General features: G+C 41.3%; 1 protein-coding gene across 4 annotated transcripts in view; it reads left to right on the top strand.

The window, feature by feature from the left end:
- Positions 1–14,482, top strand: part of LOC309555740 (transcription factor COE3-like) — a gene marked incomplete at its 5' end in the record, with an annotated part of 262,839 nt that overhangs the window by 115,414 nt on the left and 132,943 nt on the right. For all 4 annotated transcript variants that reach the window (XM_082257815.1, XM_082257816.1, XM_082257817.1 and 1 more), the window contains 3 exons: positions 7,941–8,004; positions 9,662–9,717; positions 9,822–9,895. In XM_082257815.1, coding sequence (XP_082113941.1) covers positions 7,941–8,004; positions 9,662–9,717; positions 9,822–9,895 — 194 coding nt within the window. The remainder of the gene's footprint in view (positions 1–7,940; positions 8,005–9,661; positions 9,718–9,821; positions 9,896–14,482) is intronic.

A 14,482-nucleotide genomic window follows, 5' to 3' on the forward strand; every position in this document is an offset into this window, starting at 1 on the left:
AGGAGGCTTACTAGAGTGTTTACTGCCTCTTCTTCTTTTTTATCTAGCTGGGTGTTTGGCTCTGAACTTTTTTTACTATACATTTGTTTCAAAATTAATTTTCTGGCAAAGAGTTGAAGGTCCTTAATGACCTCGAAATTATCTATATCTTCATTTGGACAGAAACTTAATCCTCGCATCAAAACGCGCCTCTCCATATCATTCAAAGGGTAACTCGACAGGTTTACAATATTTAAATTAGAGCTCATATCTTTTTTATCAACAACTTGTGTTAGCTGGGTGGCAGAGGGTCCACAAGAGAACGGGAAAAACCCGGAAAGGAAGTAGACATAGATTCGGAAGTGTTGCCTTCATGAATAGAAAGCGTGTTGGAATTGTGAGAAATAGGGGTGTCACTTCGAGAAGGAGGTGGAAGAGATAGTGAGGAGGAGGCCAAACCACCCGTAGTATTACCTGTCACCAGTGAAGTTTTTGAAGATGGAGGTGCATGTGTTACTTTTTCAGTGATTCGTTTTTTATATTGGTTTTCGTGTGAGCCCTCTTCCTGAGAGCTGCGTTTCTTTTTGCTTCCATGCTTTATACGTGTGGGAAGATCAGACCTGTTATAAAGAGAAGAAGTTGAAGATGCATCAGATAGAGAAGAGTAGTCTTCCTGTTTTTGGGGACCTCTATTTCTTTGAAATTGTTTTTTGATTGGATTTCTTATTGTGTTCCATGTATATGCTCTTTCATCATTAAAGGCCTTTATATCTCTATGTAATTTTTTGTCTTTTTTGATAATGATATCTTTATTGTACTTGTCTAGATGTTCATCAAGTTCTTTTTCAAGTCTTGAAAATGCAGGGTGGGTCTTTAGTTTTGAGAGTTGTTCATATACGGTCTCTAATTCCTTCTCAATCTCTTTCATTTTCTTTTTGTATTGGACTGTCAGAAGTGCCATCATATCCTGAGAGCATCTCAACAGGATTGTTTCCCATTCTTTTTTGAAGGAAGAGTCTGGGTTTTCCAGGGTGGGGAAAATCTGTACTCTTAGTCCAAATGGTGCTACATTATTGAGATTATATTGCTCAAATGAATGTGTATGCCAATAATATGATGACTTTCTCTCCAATAGCTTTCTAAGATTGAAAAATATTGTGTTAATTTCTGAATCTTTTTTCTCTTTGTTTGAGAAATCAAGGTAGGCCTGGGAGACAAAGGTCTCCCAGCCCTTACCTCTGTATCTCATCATTATTCCAAATATATACTATTTTATATGTTGTAAATTAATTACTTATTTATGCCAACAACCACAATGGAAAAGGAAAGGGGGGTTTGGGTGTCTTCCACCCGGTTATATAGATAACAAGAGGGGTTGTGGGAGTTGGATAGGTTTGAAAAAGTGCTGGGTCGTTTTAAACCCTCATCCCTTTAGCTAGTATAAAGCATAAATATGGATAATATCCCCCAGATTGGGACTATGACGGGTAACGACACAGGTTGGTATAACCAAAGAAAAAGGTTTATTTGTTGTAAACACAATAAAAAATATATATATACATTAATTGGCAAAAGGGCCAAAAATATTACACAATTGCACAATTTAGAAAGACAACGTTAAAAATTGAGCGACTCTTTATATTGGTAGATCCAATGATTATTTAGACATGGAGGAACCTGTAATGTGGTTTTGAAGACCCTACGCGTTTCAATTATACTCTTCTTCAGGGGTATTTTTAGACCTTGGTTCCACAGATCGTAGGCTTCCCCAGAGGCATTCTGGGACTTGTATGCGGGAAGATCGGGTAAGCCACACATTTTGTGACATCACATCCGCCCTTGGAGGAAGCTGAGATGGGACGATTCTAAAGTGGGCGGTCCGCATAGTCACTGCCCGGCGCACGTAAGCCATCCGATCTCTGGCAATCCATGCCTTAGAGATGGATGGCTTTGCGGGTCAGGATGGTCAAAATTGACCGCCCTGTTTCCCCCTCTCGTGCGTCGGTGGGGGAGCGATGCGGATCGCGATCCCGGGTTTGTTGACGGCGGGGTTGCCGTGGTGACGGTCGGATTTCATCCTGACGTGTCATGACGGCTGGCCCCGATTGGATGACATCCCGTGGGACCCCCCTCCGCACCGCCCCCTCAGGGGGCCCTCCCACCACATACACCTGTTTTAGATCAGTCAATCCATCCTCATAAACTCAGAGATAAAAAGCCATCCCTCCCACAACCATTTAGGCATTCTTCACTCACAGGAGGAGAGGGACACACACTCTGCAATCGGCCTGACATTTCCCAAGAGGTAATTTTTGAAATATAAAAACTTTTGAAGATACTTATAGATAGATGCATTCTCTGGTCTGACTTTCTTTTCTAGAAGTACAGACTATAATCATGCACCAAATTTGTTGTATGAACAAATATATACTTACCTACTGACATATAACTTTATATTTAAAATAGATGTCTCCTCTGTCTCTTTGGAAACTATATGGCCATTGAAAATATCTTGCAAGTGTGATTATTTGATCTGTCCTACCCTCCAAAGCCTCCTTTCTTGACAACACACCTGTATAAGGTAGGCATCCCTTTGAGAGCATGAATGTATTTTGCAAAGGGAACAACTTATATCTTGCAAGATGATATATATCTGGTTTTATTTTTTATTTATTTAATTTTTATTTTTTAATCCACATTCCTATTACAATGCTTAAATGAATACTCAATACCTAGGAATATGTAAATTTAAAATCCTACAAACCTGATTTAAACTTCAAATAAGTTAAGAGATACATCTCTTCATACTGTTACTCTCTAACTAAGAAAGTATGTTACCAATAAATAAGAATACAACATTTATATTTTCTAACTCAATTTTTCTAGAATGGCGGACTGAATAAGCTGGTGTTCTTCTTTTGGGTATGGACCCCTTGTAGTGACTCAGTGCTTCCGTCCCACGTCTCTGTCCCTATCTCGGCTTCCTTTCCAGTACTGACTCACCCATCTCTCTCTTTCCCCATCTTGGATTGAGTAGGAATGGTTTGAATCCTCAGTACAAACCCCCATATACATCTCCCGGCATGTGATTCTGGGGAAGGCTAAAACGATCAAGTTTTTAAATACGACTCTTTACAGATCGAATGACCAAAAAAAAGACATGGTATGTATATGATGAGATATGGTGAATAATATACAACTAAAAACAAATGATACATAACTTTAAGTTGTACCATGACATAAAATTAACATTTTTGTTTCTGTCTTTGTAGAACAATGTAAAATAGTTATAAAACAATCAATTGGAACCAAGGTCTAAAAATACCCCTGAAGAAGAGTATAATTGAAACGCGTAGGGTCTTCAAAACCACATTACAGGTTCCTCCATGTCTAAATAATCATTGGATCTACCAATATAAAGAGTCGCTCAATTTTTAACGTTGTCTTTCTAAATTGTGCAATTGTGTAATATTTTTGGCCCTTTTGCCAATTAATGTATATATATATTTTTTATTGTGTTTACAACAAATAAACCTTTTTCTTTGGTTATACCAACCTGTGTCGTTACCCGTCATAGTCCCAATCTGGGGGATATTATCCATATTTATGCTTTATACTAGCTAAAGGGATGAGGGTTTAAAACGACCCAGCACTTTTTCAAACCTATCCAACTCCCACAACCCCTCTTATTACCATGCAAAGAGAAGAAAAAAAATAACCTAAAACAATAGCCTCTGAACATTCGACCAGAAAGAGAAAAGAGACTATTATTTTAGACAATTTTTATCTATCAGTTGGAAGTTTTTGGGCTATTGCTTTATAGATATTTTCTCTTCTGGTTGAATGTGCTTGGGCTATTGTTTTAGCCCAGTTTCTCTTCTGGCTCAGTGTTGCTAGACTATTGTTTAGGTTATTTTCTCTTATGGTTGGAAGTTCTTTGGCTATTATTTTCGGTTAAAATAATCAAACTAGAAACAGCCTAAAACAATAGCACAATAACAGTTAACCAGAAGATAAAACCGCCTAAAACAATAGCACAATAACAGTTAACCAGAAGATAAAACAGCCTAAAACAATAGCACAATAACAGTTAACCAAAAGATAAAACAGCCTAAAACAATAGCCCAAAAACAGATGGCCAGAAGGGAAAATAGCCTAAAACAACAAGTCCAAAAAAAATCATTCAAAACATTATAAAGAACAACTAATAACATGCAAAGAGAAGAAAAAAATAACTTAAAACAATAGCCTATGAACATTCGACCGAAAGAGAAAAGAGACTATTATTTTAGACTATTTTCTCTTCTGGTTGAAAGCTTTTACCCTTTTGCTTTGTGGCTACTTTCTCTTCTGGTTGAATGTTCTTAGGCATTTGTTTTGGACTATTTTGGGACCAATGTTATTGGACTGTTGTTTAAGGCCATTTTCCCTTCTGGTCATATGTCCTTGGGATATTGTTTTAGCCCAGTTTCTCTTCTGGTCCAGTGTTGTTAGACTGTTGTAGGTAGGTTATTTCCTCTTCTGGTTGGAAGTTATCTGGCTATTATTTTTGGTCAACAACATCCAATCAGAAAACAGCTTAAAACAATAGCCCTAGAACAGTTGACCGAAAGAAAAAACAGCCTAAAACAATAGCCCATGGACAGATGACCAGAAAGGAAAATAGGCTATTTTTTATTGGATTTTGTTAAGCTATCGATTTAGGCTAAGGAACAACTAATGACATACTAAGAGAAGAGAAAATAACCTAAAACAATAGCCTATGAATATTCAACCAGAAGAGACCACAGACTATTGTTTTAGACTATTTTCTCTTCTGGTTTAAAGTTTTTACCCTATTGCTTTATGGCTGTTTTCTCTTCTGGGTAAATGATTCTAGGCTATTGTTTTGGGCTATTTTCTCTTCTGGTTCAATGTTGTTCGACTGTTGTTTTAGGCTATTGCTTCTTCTGGTTGGAACTTCTTTGGCTATTATTTTTAGGTAAAGAGGGACTTCAAACCCCCCCCCCCCCCATATTCTTTTCCCTTGCTTACCTTCTGCTGTGGTCTGCACAATAAAGATACTCACCCAGCCAGGGGACTTATCCAGCGTTGTCCTGCTAAGGTCCTATTCTCTGCAGCTGCTGCACAGGTCCCGCACCGCCATGTTGCCTTGTGACAGCTGTCAGGCACCACTAGGCACGCTACCCTCCTCCTTTAGTGAATGGAGCTTGTATAGTGCTCCCTGTGTCTCCTGGGATATGCACATCTAGCATACCCAGAGTCACTGGGGCCACTGACATTATTCACCTAGGTGGAGGACAGGGGGCGGGCCTAGACCTTTTTAAGAAAAAAAGGAAAGTAAACAAAAAAAAAAAAGACATATATCCGTATTGCAGAGGGGGACAGAATGGAGAAGAGGAATTGCCTGTGAAAGGGTGAAGAACCACTTTAATGACAATACCTCAAGAACAGTCGACGCAAAGAGAAAATAGCCTAAAACAACATCCTGAGAACCTTCAACCAGATGAGAAAGAAGCCTAAAACAATATTGTGAGAACATTAGACCAGAAGGAAAAATAGCCTAAAACAATATCCTGAGAACATTAGACCAGAAGAGAAAAATAGCCTAAAACAAGATCCTGAGAACATTAGACCAGAAGGGAAAATAGCCTAAAACAATATCCTAAGAATATTAGCAGAAGGGAAAATAGCTTAAAACAATATTCTAAGAACATTAGACCAGAAGGGAATATAGCCTAAAACAATATCCTAAAAACATTAGACCAGAAGGGAAAAAAAGCCTAAAAAATGTCCTGGGAGCATTAGAACAGAAGGGAAATAGCCTAAAACAATATCCTAGGAACATTAGAAAAAGGGAAAATAGCCTATAACAATATCCTGAGAACATTAGACCAGAAGATAAAAAAGCAGAGAACAATATCTTGAGAACATTAGACCAGAAGAGAAAAAAAGCCTAAAACATTATCCTGAGAAAATTAGAGCAGAAGGGAAAATAGCCTAAAACAATATCCTGAGAACATTTGACCAGAAGAGAAAAATAGCCTAGAACACTATCCTAAAAACATTAGAGCAGAAGGGGAAATAGCCTAAAAAAAATATCCTGAGAACATTAGAACAGTAGGGAAATAGCCTAAAACAATATCCTGAGAATATTAGACCAGAAGCGAAAGTAGCCTAAAACAATATCCTGTGAACATTAGACCAAAAGGGAAAGTTGCCTAAAACATTACCCTGAGAACATAAAACCAGAAGGAAAATAGCCTAAAAAAATATCCTGAGAACTTTAGACCAGAAGGGAAAATAGCCTAAAACAATATCCTGAGAATATTAGACCAGAAGCGAAAGTAGCCTAAAACAATATCCTGTGAACATTAGACCAGAGGAGAAAAAAGCCTAAAACATTATCCTGAAAATATTAGACCAGAATGGAAAACAATATCCTCAGAACATTAGGGTATTGTTTTAGGCTATCTACTCTTCTAGTCTAAGAACATTAGACCAGAAGGGAAAATAGCATAAGGCTGGGTTAACATATGTGCGGCCACAGGTTCGTGCCTGTCTGTTCACTGGTTCAGGGCGATTCAGGTCCAGAATTTTTGCCTGAATTTGCACCTGAACCGGACCCAAAGACGCACAGGACGCTTTAGCAATCCGAACCGTGGCCGTCCCCCACCTGTGTGAGTCAGCTCCATTGAGAGCTGGTCACACTTGCCTGTCATGCAAATTGGATGCGGAGAAACCTGCATCCAATTTGCATATATGTGAACCCAGCCTACAACAATATCCTGAGAAAATTAGACCAGAAGGAAAAGTAGCCCAAAATAATATCCTGATAACATTAGACCCGAAGGGTAAGTAGCCTAAGGCTGGGTTCACACTGGATTTCGAAGAAGCTCACAGCAGGAGGTCCAGTGCATTCTATTCACCAATTCACGTCTGAATTAGGTCTGAATTTTTGGTTGAATTTGGACCTGAAACGGACCAGAAGACGCACACGAATTTCCTGCAAACCGCTCCGCAGCTGTCCTAGAGCTGTGTGAACCGACTCCGTTGAGAGCCAGTCACACTCTTCTGACATGTGAATTGGATGCGGGGAAACCCGTTTCCAGTTTGCGCCAGTGTGAACCCAGCCTAAATAATATCCTGAGAACATTAGACCAGAAGGGAAAAAAGCCTAAAACAATATCCTGAGAACATTCGACTAGAAGGGAAAGTAGCCTAAACCAATATCCTGAGAACATTCGACTAGAAGGGAAAGTAGCCTAAACCAATATCCTGAGAACATTCGACTAGAAGGGAAAGTAGCCTAAACCAATATCCTGAGAACATTAGACAAGAAGGGAAAAAAGCCTAAAACAATATCCTGAGAACATTCGACTAGAAGGGAAAGTAGCCTAAACCAATATCCTGAGAACATTCGACTAGAAGGGAAAGTAGCCTAAACCAATATCCTGAGAACATTAGACCAGAAGGAAAAAAGCCTAAAACAATATCCTAAGAATATTAGCAGAAGGGAAAATAGCTTAAAACAATATTCTAAGAACATTAGACCAGAAGAGAAAATAGAATAAACCAATATCCCGAGAGAATTAAACCAGAAGGGAAAATAGCCTAAAACAAGATCCTGAGAACATTAGACCAGAAGGGAAAATAGCCTAAAACAATATCCTAAGAATATTAGCAGAAGGGAATATAGCTTTAAACAATATTCTAAGAACATTAAACCAGAAGAGAAAATAGAATAAACCAATATCCTGAGAGCATTAAACCAGAAGGGAAATTAGCCTAAAACAATATCCTAGGAACATTAGACCAGAAGGGAAATAGCCTAAAACAATATCCTGAGAACATTAGGCAGTTCCTATTTCACAAATGTTAACCCGTAAAGCCAATTGTCAGGCATGAAGCTGTATGAGTTGTTTAACCATAATGAACTAACACCGTTTCTTTATATGCAGGAGCAGAGCGGAGAGAAGACGAACAATGGCATCCATTATAGGCTCCAGCTCCTCTACAGCAATGGTAAGAGCACCACCAGCAACCAGACATGACCGACCAGCAGAGCACCACCAGCAACCAGACGTGACTGACCAGCAGAACATCACCAGCAACCAGACATGACCGACCAGTGCAGAGCACCACCAGCAACCAGACATGACTGACCAGCAGAACATCACCAGCAACCAGACATGACCGACCAGTGCAGAGCACCACCAGCAACCAGACATGACTGACCAGCAGAACATCACCAGCAACCAGACATGACTGACCAGCAGAACATCACCAGCAACCAGACATGACTGACCAGCAGAACATCACCAGCAACCAGACATGACTGACCAGCAGAACATCACCAGCAACCAGACATGACTGACCAGCAGAACATCACCAGCAACCAGACATGACCGACCAGTGCAGAGCACCACCAGCAACCAGACATGACTGACCAGCAGAACATCACCAGCAACCAGACATGACTGACCAGCAGAACATCACCAGCAACCAGACATGACTGACCAGCAGAACATCACCAGCAACCAGACATGACTGACCAGCAGAACATCACCAGCAACCAGACATGACTGAAAAGCAGAACATCACCAGCAACCAGACATGACTGACCAGCAGAACATCACTAGCAAATAGCAACCAGACATGACCGACCAGCAGAGTATCACCAGCATCCAGCAAGACCGACCAGCAGAACTTCACCAGCAACCAGACATGACCGACCAGCAGAGCATCACCAGCACTACAAGAAAACAACAAGAGAAGGGCGCACGACCTTGTGCATTACCACTTAAAAGTTTATTAAAATCAAAGAAGGGTAGCGTACAATATACTCACAAACGTAGCATATGAACAAGCATACAGGAAATGGGCACCGCTCGCTTCCAGGACACTTATCTACTGCTGGATAGCGTGATGGCGTCCTCAAAACCTAATGTGGCTTACGCGTTTCGAGGGAGGACCCTCTTCCTCAGAGCCAAAATCGCCTGGCAATCTACATGGACCCCTGACGGACCCCATCTACACACTTGTATATTATGGCAAGTGCAACACTAAGGCAGGAGCCGACCTACCTACTTGCACATTAGGGCAGGAGCCCACCTTCACATTTGCACATTGTGGCAAGAGTCCACCTACACATAATGGCAGGAACGAACCTAGAATTTTGTACAATATGACAGGAGCCTACCCAATAATTTGCACAAGTGTTTAGGTGGGCTCCTGCCATAATGTGTAGCTGAGCTTTTGCCATAATGTGCAAATTTGAAAGTGGGCTCCTGACCTAATGTGCAAGTGTGTAGGTAGGCATTTGCGATGGGGTTCCCATAGCTCCCATGTACTGGGTCCAGCTAGACTGATTATAATTCTGTATTGACATACTTATAGATATCTTGTACTGTGTCCAGGTAGACTGATATTGATTCTGCAATGGGGGCCTCGTGGATCTTCTCTACTGGGACCAGGTAGACTGATAGTGATTCTGCACTGGGTTCCTCAAAGATCTCCTGTACCGGGTCCAGGTAGACAAAGTGATTCTGCATTGGCGTACTCCTAGATATCCTGTACCGGGTCCAGGTAGACTGATAGTGATTCTGCAATGGGGACCTCATAGATCTCATGTACTGGGTCCAGGTAGACTGATAGTGACTCTTTTGTGTTCTTTTCTCAGGAATCAGGACAGAACAGGATATTTATGTGCGGCTTATCGACTCCATGTCCAAACAGGTGGGTCCTCCAAACCGGTGGGTCCTTCTAACCAGAGTTCAGTCTAATACTGTAAGTACAGTCAGTTCTGTCTCTAACTTACTGACCAATGTCTTGGTTTTCAGGCCATCATCTATGAAGGTCAGGACAAGAACCCGGAGATGTGTCGAGTCCTTCTCACTCACGAGATTATGTGCAGGTGAGACAGACGATTCATGTCCACCAGGGTCATTGTCTATTAGTCAGCCTTGGCTTGTTGCTGCTTATCTGTAGGTGTCCTGTAGGGTTAGTTGGGCTTCAGTTTTGTGATGAAAATCTCCATCCCACCAGCAAACTTCTCAGATGTGACAAATTAAAAGGCAAGATTGCGAAGATACAGTGCATTGCGAAAGTATTCAGCCCCCTTGAACATTTCGACCTTTTGCCACATTTCAGGCTTCAAACATAAAGATATAAAACTGTAATTTTTTGTGAAGAATCAACAACAAGTGGGACACAATCATGAAGTGGAATGAAATTTATTGGATATTTCAAACTTTGTTAACAAATAAAAAACTGAAAAATTGGGCGTGCAAAATTATTCAGCCCCTTTACTTTCAGTGCAGCAAACTCTCTCCAGAAGTTCAGTGAGGATCTCTGAATGATCCAATGTTGACCTAAATGACTAATGATGATAAATAGAATCCACCTGTGTGTAATCAAGTCTCTGTATAAATGCACCTGCACTGTGATAGTCTCAGAGGTCCGTTTAAAGCGCAGAGAGCATCATGAAGAACAAGGAACACACCAGGCAGGTCCGAGATACTGTTGTGGAGAAGTTTAAAGCCGGATTTGGATACAAAAAGATTTCCCAAGCTTTAAACATCCCAAGGAGCACTGTGCAGGCGATAAAATTGAAATGGAAGGAGTATCAGACCACTGCAAATCTACGAAGACCTGGCCGTCCCTCTAAACTTTCAGCTCATACAAGGAGAAGACTGATCAGAGATGCAGCCAAGAGGCCCATGATCACTCTGGATGAACTGCAGAGATCTACAGCTGAGGTGGGAGACTCTGTCCATAGGACAACAATCAGTCGTATACTGCACAAATCTGCCCTTTATGGAAGAGTGGCAAGAAGAAAGCCATTTCTTAAAGATATTCATAAAAAGTGTTGTTTAAAGTTTGCCACAAACCACCTGGGAGACACCAAACATGTGGAAGAAGGGGCTCTGGTCAGATGAAACCAAAATCAAACTTTTTGGCAACAATGCAAAACGTTATGTTTGGCGTAAAAGCAACACAGCTCATCACCCTGAACACACCATCCCCACTGTCAAACATGGTGGTGGCAGCATCATGGTTTGGGCCTGCTTTTCTTCAGCAGGGACAGGGAAGATGGTTAAATTGATGGGAAGATGGATGGAGCCAAATACAGGACCATTCTGGAAGAAAACCTGATGGAGTCTGCAAAAGACCTGAGACTGGGACGGAGATTTGTCTTCCAACAAGACAATGATCCAAAACATAAAGCAAAATCTACAATGGAATGGTTCACAAATAAACATATCCAGGTGTTAGAATGGCCAAGTCAAAGTCCAGACCTGAATCCAATCGAGAATCTGTGGAAAGAACTGAAAACTGCTGTTCACAAACACTCTCCATCCAACCTCACTGAGCTCGAGCTGTTTTGCAAGGAGGAATGGGCAAAAATTTCAGTCTCTCGATGTGCAAAACTGATAGAGACATACCCCAAGCGACTTACAGCTGTAATCGCAGCAAAAGGTGGCGCTACAAAGTATTAACTTAAGGGGGCTGAATAATTTTGCACGCCCAATTTTTCAGTTTTTTATTTGTTAAAAAAGTTTGAAATATCCAATAAATTTCGTTCCACTTCATGATTTTGTCCCACTTGTTGTTGATTCTTCACAAAAAATTACAGTTTTATATCTTTATGTTTGAAGCCTGAAATGTGGCAAAAGGTCGAAAAGTTCAAGGGGGCCGAATACTTTCGCAATGGACTGTAATTATTTACATTGAAAAATTTTTTTTTTTTTTTATCCCTTACTATTTTCAGGTGGACATTTGCACCAGACAGGATGGTATAAAGTGGCTTAACAACCACTTTAAAGGGGAAGTTGAGACACCGTGGGGGTGGCGGGGGGCACTTGACCCCCCCTTGCGGACGCACATGTGTGCAAATATTATAAAATCTGATTTACAGGCTGTTCAACAATCCACTTTCAAGTTAGATCCTTCAGCTCTGTCGGAAAGCAATTTGTATAATTACCAGACAGGCTTTCAAAACCCTACTTCGTGAAAGCCACAGTTTCCATATAATGCATTGATCATGTCTAGCAATTAATGCAGTTTAGCCGTATAATAGTAGGCTGTAGATGTGCCATAAACCTGAAGGTCTAGAAGCAGAGTAGGCCAAGGAGCATTATGTAATGGTTAGCATGGCTCTGTCCAGTATCCAAAAATGAGGAGTGAAAACCCCTTATCTCTGGGATATGTCATAGGAGATGAGATGAGACATGCAGGGATCTTCTGTTCATGGAAGGCTCGACTGTGCTTTGTACTAAAACAAAAACTAGAGAAGAAAGATTGCCTGGACCAGACTTAATAATAAAGCAAAAGTGACCGAATCAACATGACTAGGGTAGTTCAGATCCCATAATAAACAAGCAAAAAGTTCGGGGAGCAAACCCTGAACATGTATTTCTAAAGCTGGTGCAGCTATGAACCAAGCGACATGTATATTAAAAAAGAATAGCGCACACATGCAAAAGAAATGACTATCAAATATGAAGACAATCCACGATATGGCCATATGGTGGGACCAAATCCCCATTTTTATTTATGGATTGTCTTCATATTTGATAGTCATTTCTTTTGCATGTGTGCGCTATTCTTTTTTAATATGCATGTCGCTTGGTTCATAGCTGCACCAGCTTTAGAAATAAATAGTTCAGATCCCACCTGTATAACCATATTACCTGGATCAGTACCCAACACCACCCTTCTTTACCTTTAAACAGGGCCGGATTAACTTAGGGGCTATTGCAGCTGCAGCTCCAGGCCCCTACCTTAATATAGGCCCGGCCTGGCAAGATTCACTGTTAAAGTGGAAGTAAACCCTCCTTCCTATTGCAAGAAAGCTGCCATCTTGGCCTCTGTTTAATCTACAACTGCCATGATGCTGCACATATGATCAGTTATGTCACCAGCCATTGGATGGTTTGACAGTTTGGTTAAGAGCACAACCAATGGGAATGTTACATTTCCGGCACGTGCCGGAAATGTAACTGTTTTTTTAAACTGTTCTATAGATGGGTTTACTTCAGCTTTAACACTCTTTACTGTCACTTGTAAACACGGAAGTCAGGCTTCTGCACTACAAATGAAAGCACGCTTCCCCAGGAAGCTCCCTCAGATCCTCCCCACACAGCACATAGGCCGGACACAGAGGGACAGTTGCCGATGCATGGATGTGTTTTTGGGCTTCAGAGAGGGCATCCCATGTTGTATTAGGCCTGCGCGGCTGCAACCTTTCTCCTTAGGGCGCATGCCAAGGCACGGACCTTTAGGCCCTTCGAAATCCTCAGCAACAAGCCCATGATGCTCTTAATCTGGCCCTGCCTTTAAATGACAACACTAACTCAGCATTGGCATTAAATGGCCGGTTCGGCCTTTTATTAAACAAAAAAACATAATTAACAGAAAAACATAAAACAGTCAAACCAATCCAGATCAAAGAATGGTTGCAGATCCTTGATGATACCATCTCCCACAACTTTGGAGTCTGTGGTACCATTAAGTTAGGTTCTGTCCCCAGCTGCCAAACCAATGCCTCGAGGACTATCCTAACTGACCACAGACCCCTACCACCTTACACTACCAGGTAGGTCTAGACTGAACCAGACCAACCATAGGACTCTATACCTGAGATGGGTCCCGCCATTTTATTGTTTGACACCATGTTTTGGACCCTCGTCAAGGACCCCAACCGCCAACGTCCAACCTCTATAGCAGAACAACAGAAAACGGCATCACCAGGGTGGGCGGGAGGGACATATCTCCTATGACCTCCAGTCTGCAAGTGAAGCTCCTTCACTCCTCCCCTCCAACTACTCTCTGTCCTGCTCCTCCCCATCACCTTGTCTGCTCTGCCAATAAGGTAACAGTCCTGACCTCTAATATCCCAACAACTAATTTAACCCCTCACTGCCTGGTTTTCATTCCAACCTGTCATGAATGCCCTATGCTTATATTTTCCTTCAAGCTTCGGGCATGTCTTTTCCAATCAAAAGCGTTACACTTAATTAATTCTGACTTTCTAAATAAACTTGGTAATAAAACTTCCTCTCAAGAAGTAGAAGCATAGAAGAGTGATAGCAGAAAAAGACCAAGAGGTTCATTGAGTCTGCCCCATATATATACACTATATTACCAAAAGTATTGGGACGCATAACTTTACACGCACATGAAATTTAATGGCATCCCAGTCTTAGTCTGTAGGGTTTAATATTGAGTTGGCCCACCCTTTGCAGCTATAACAGCTTCAACTCTTCTGAGAAGGCTGTCCACAAGGTTTAGGAGTGTGTCTATGGGAATGTTTGACCATTCTTCCAGAAGTGCACTTGTGAGGTTAGGCACTGATGTTGGACAAAAAGCCCTGGCTCACAGTCTTCGCTCTAATTCATCCCAAAGATGTTAAGGTCAGGACTCTGTGCAGGCCAGTCAAGTTCCTCCACCCCAAACTCACTCATCCATGTCTTTATGGACCTTGCTTTATGCACTGGTG

The sequence above is a fragment of the Pelophylax lessonae genome (assembly GCF_965119305.1).
Source record: "Pelophylax lessonae genome assembly, chromosome: 1".
NCBI classification, from domain to species: domain Eukaryota; kingdom Metazoa; phylum Chordata; class Amphibia; order Anura; family Ranidae; genus Pelophylax; species Pelophylax lessonae.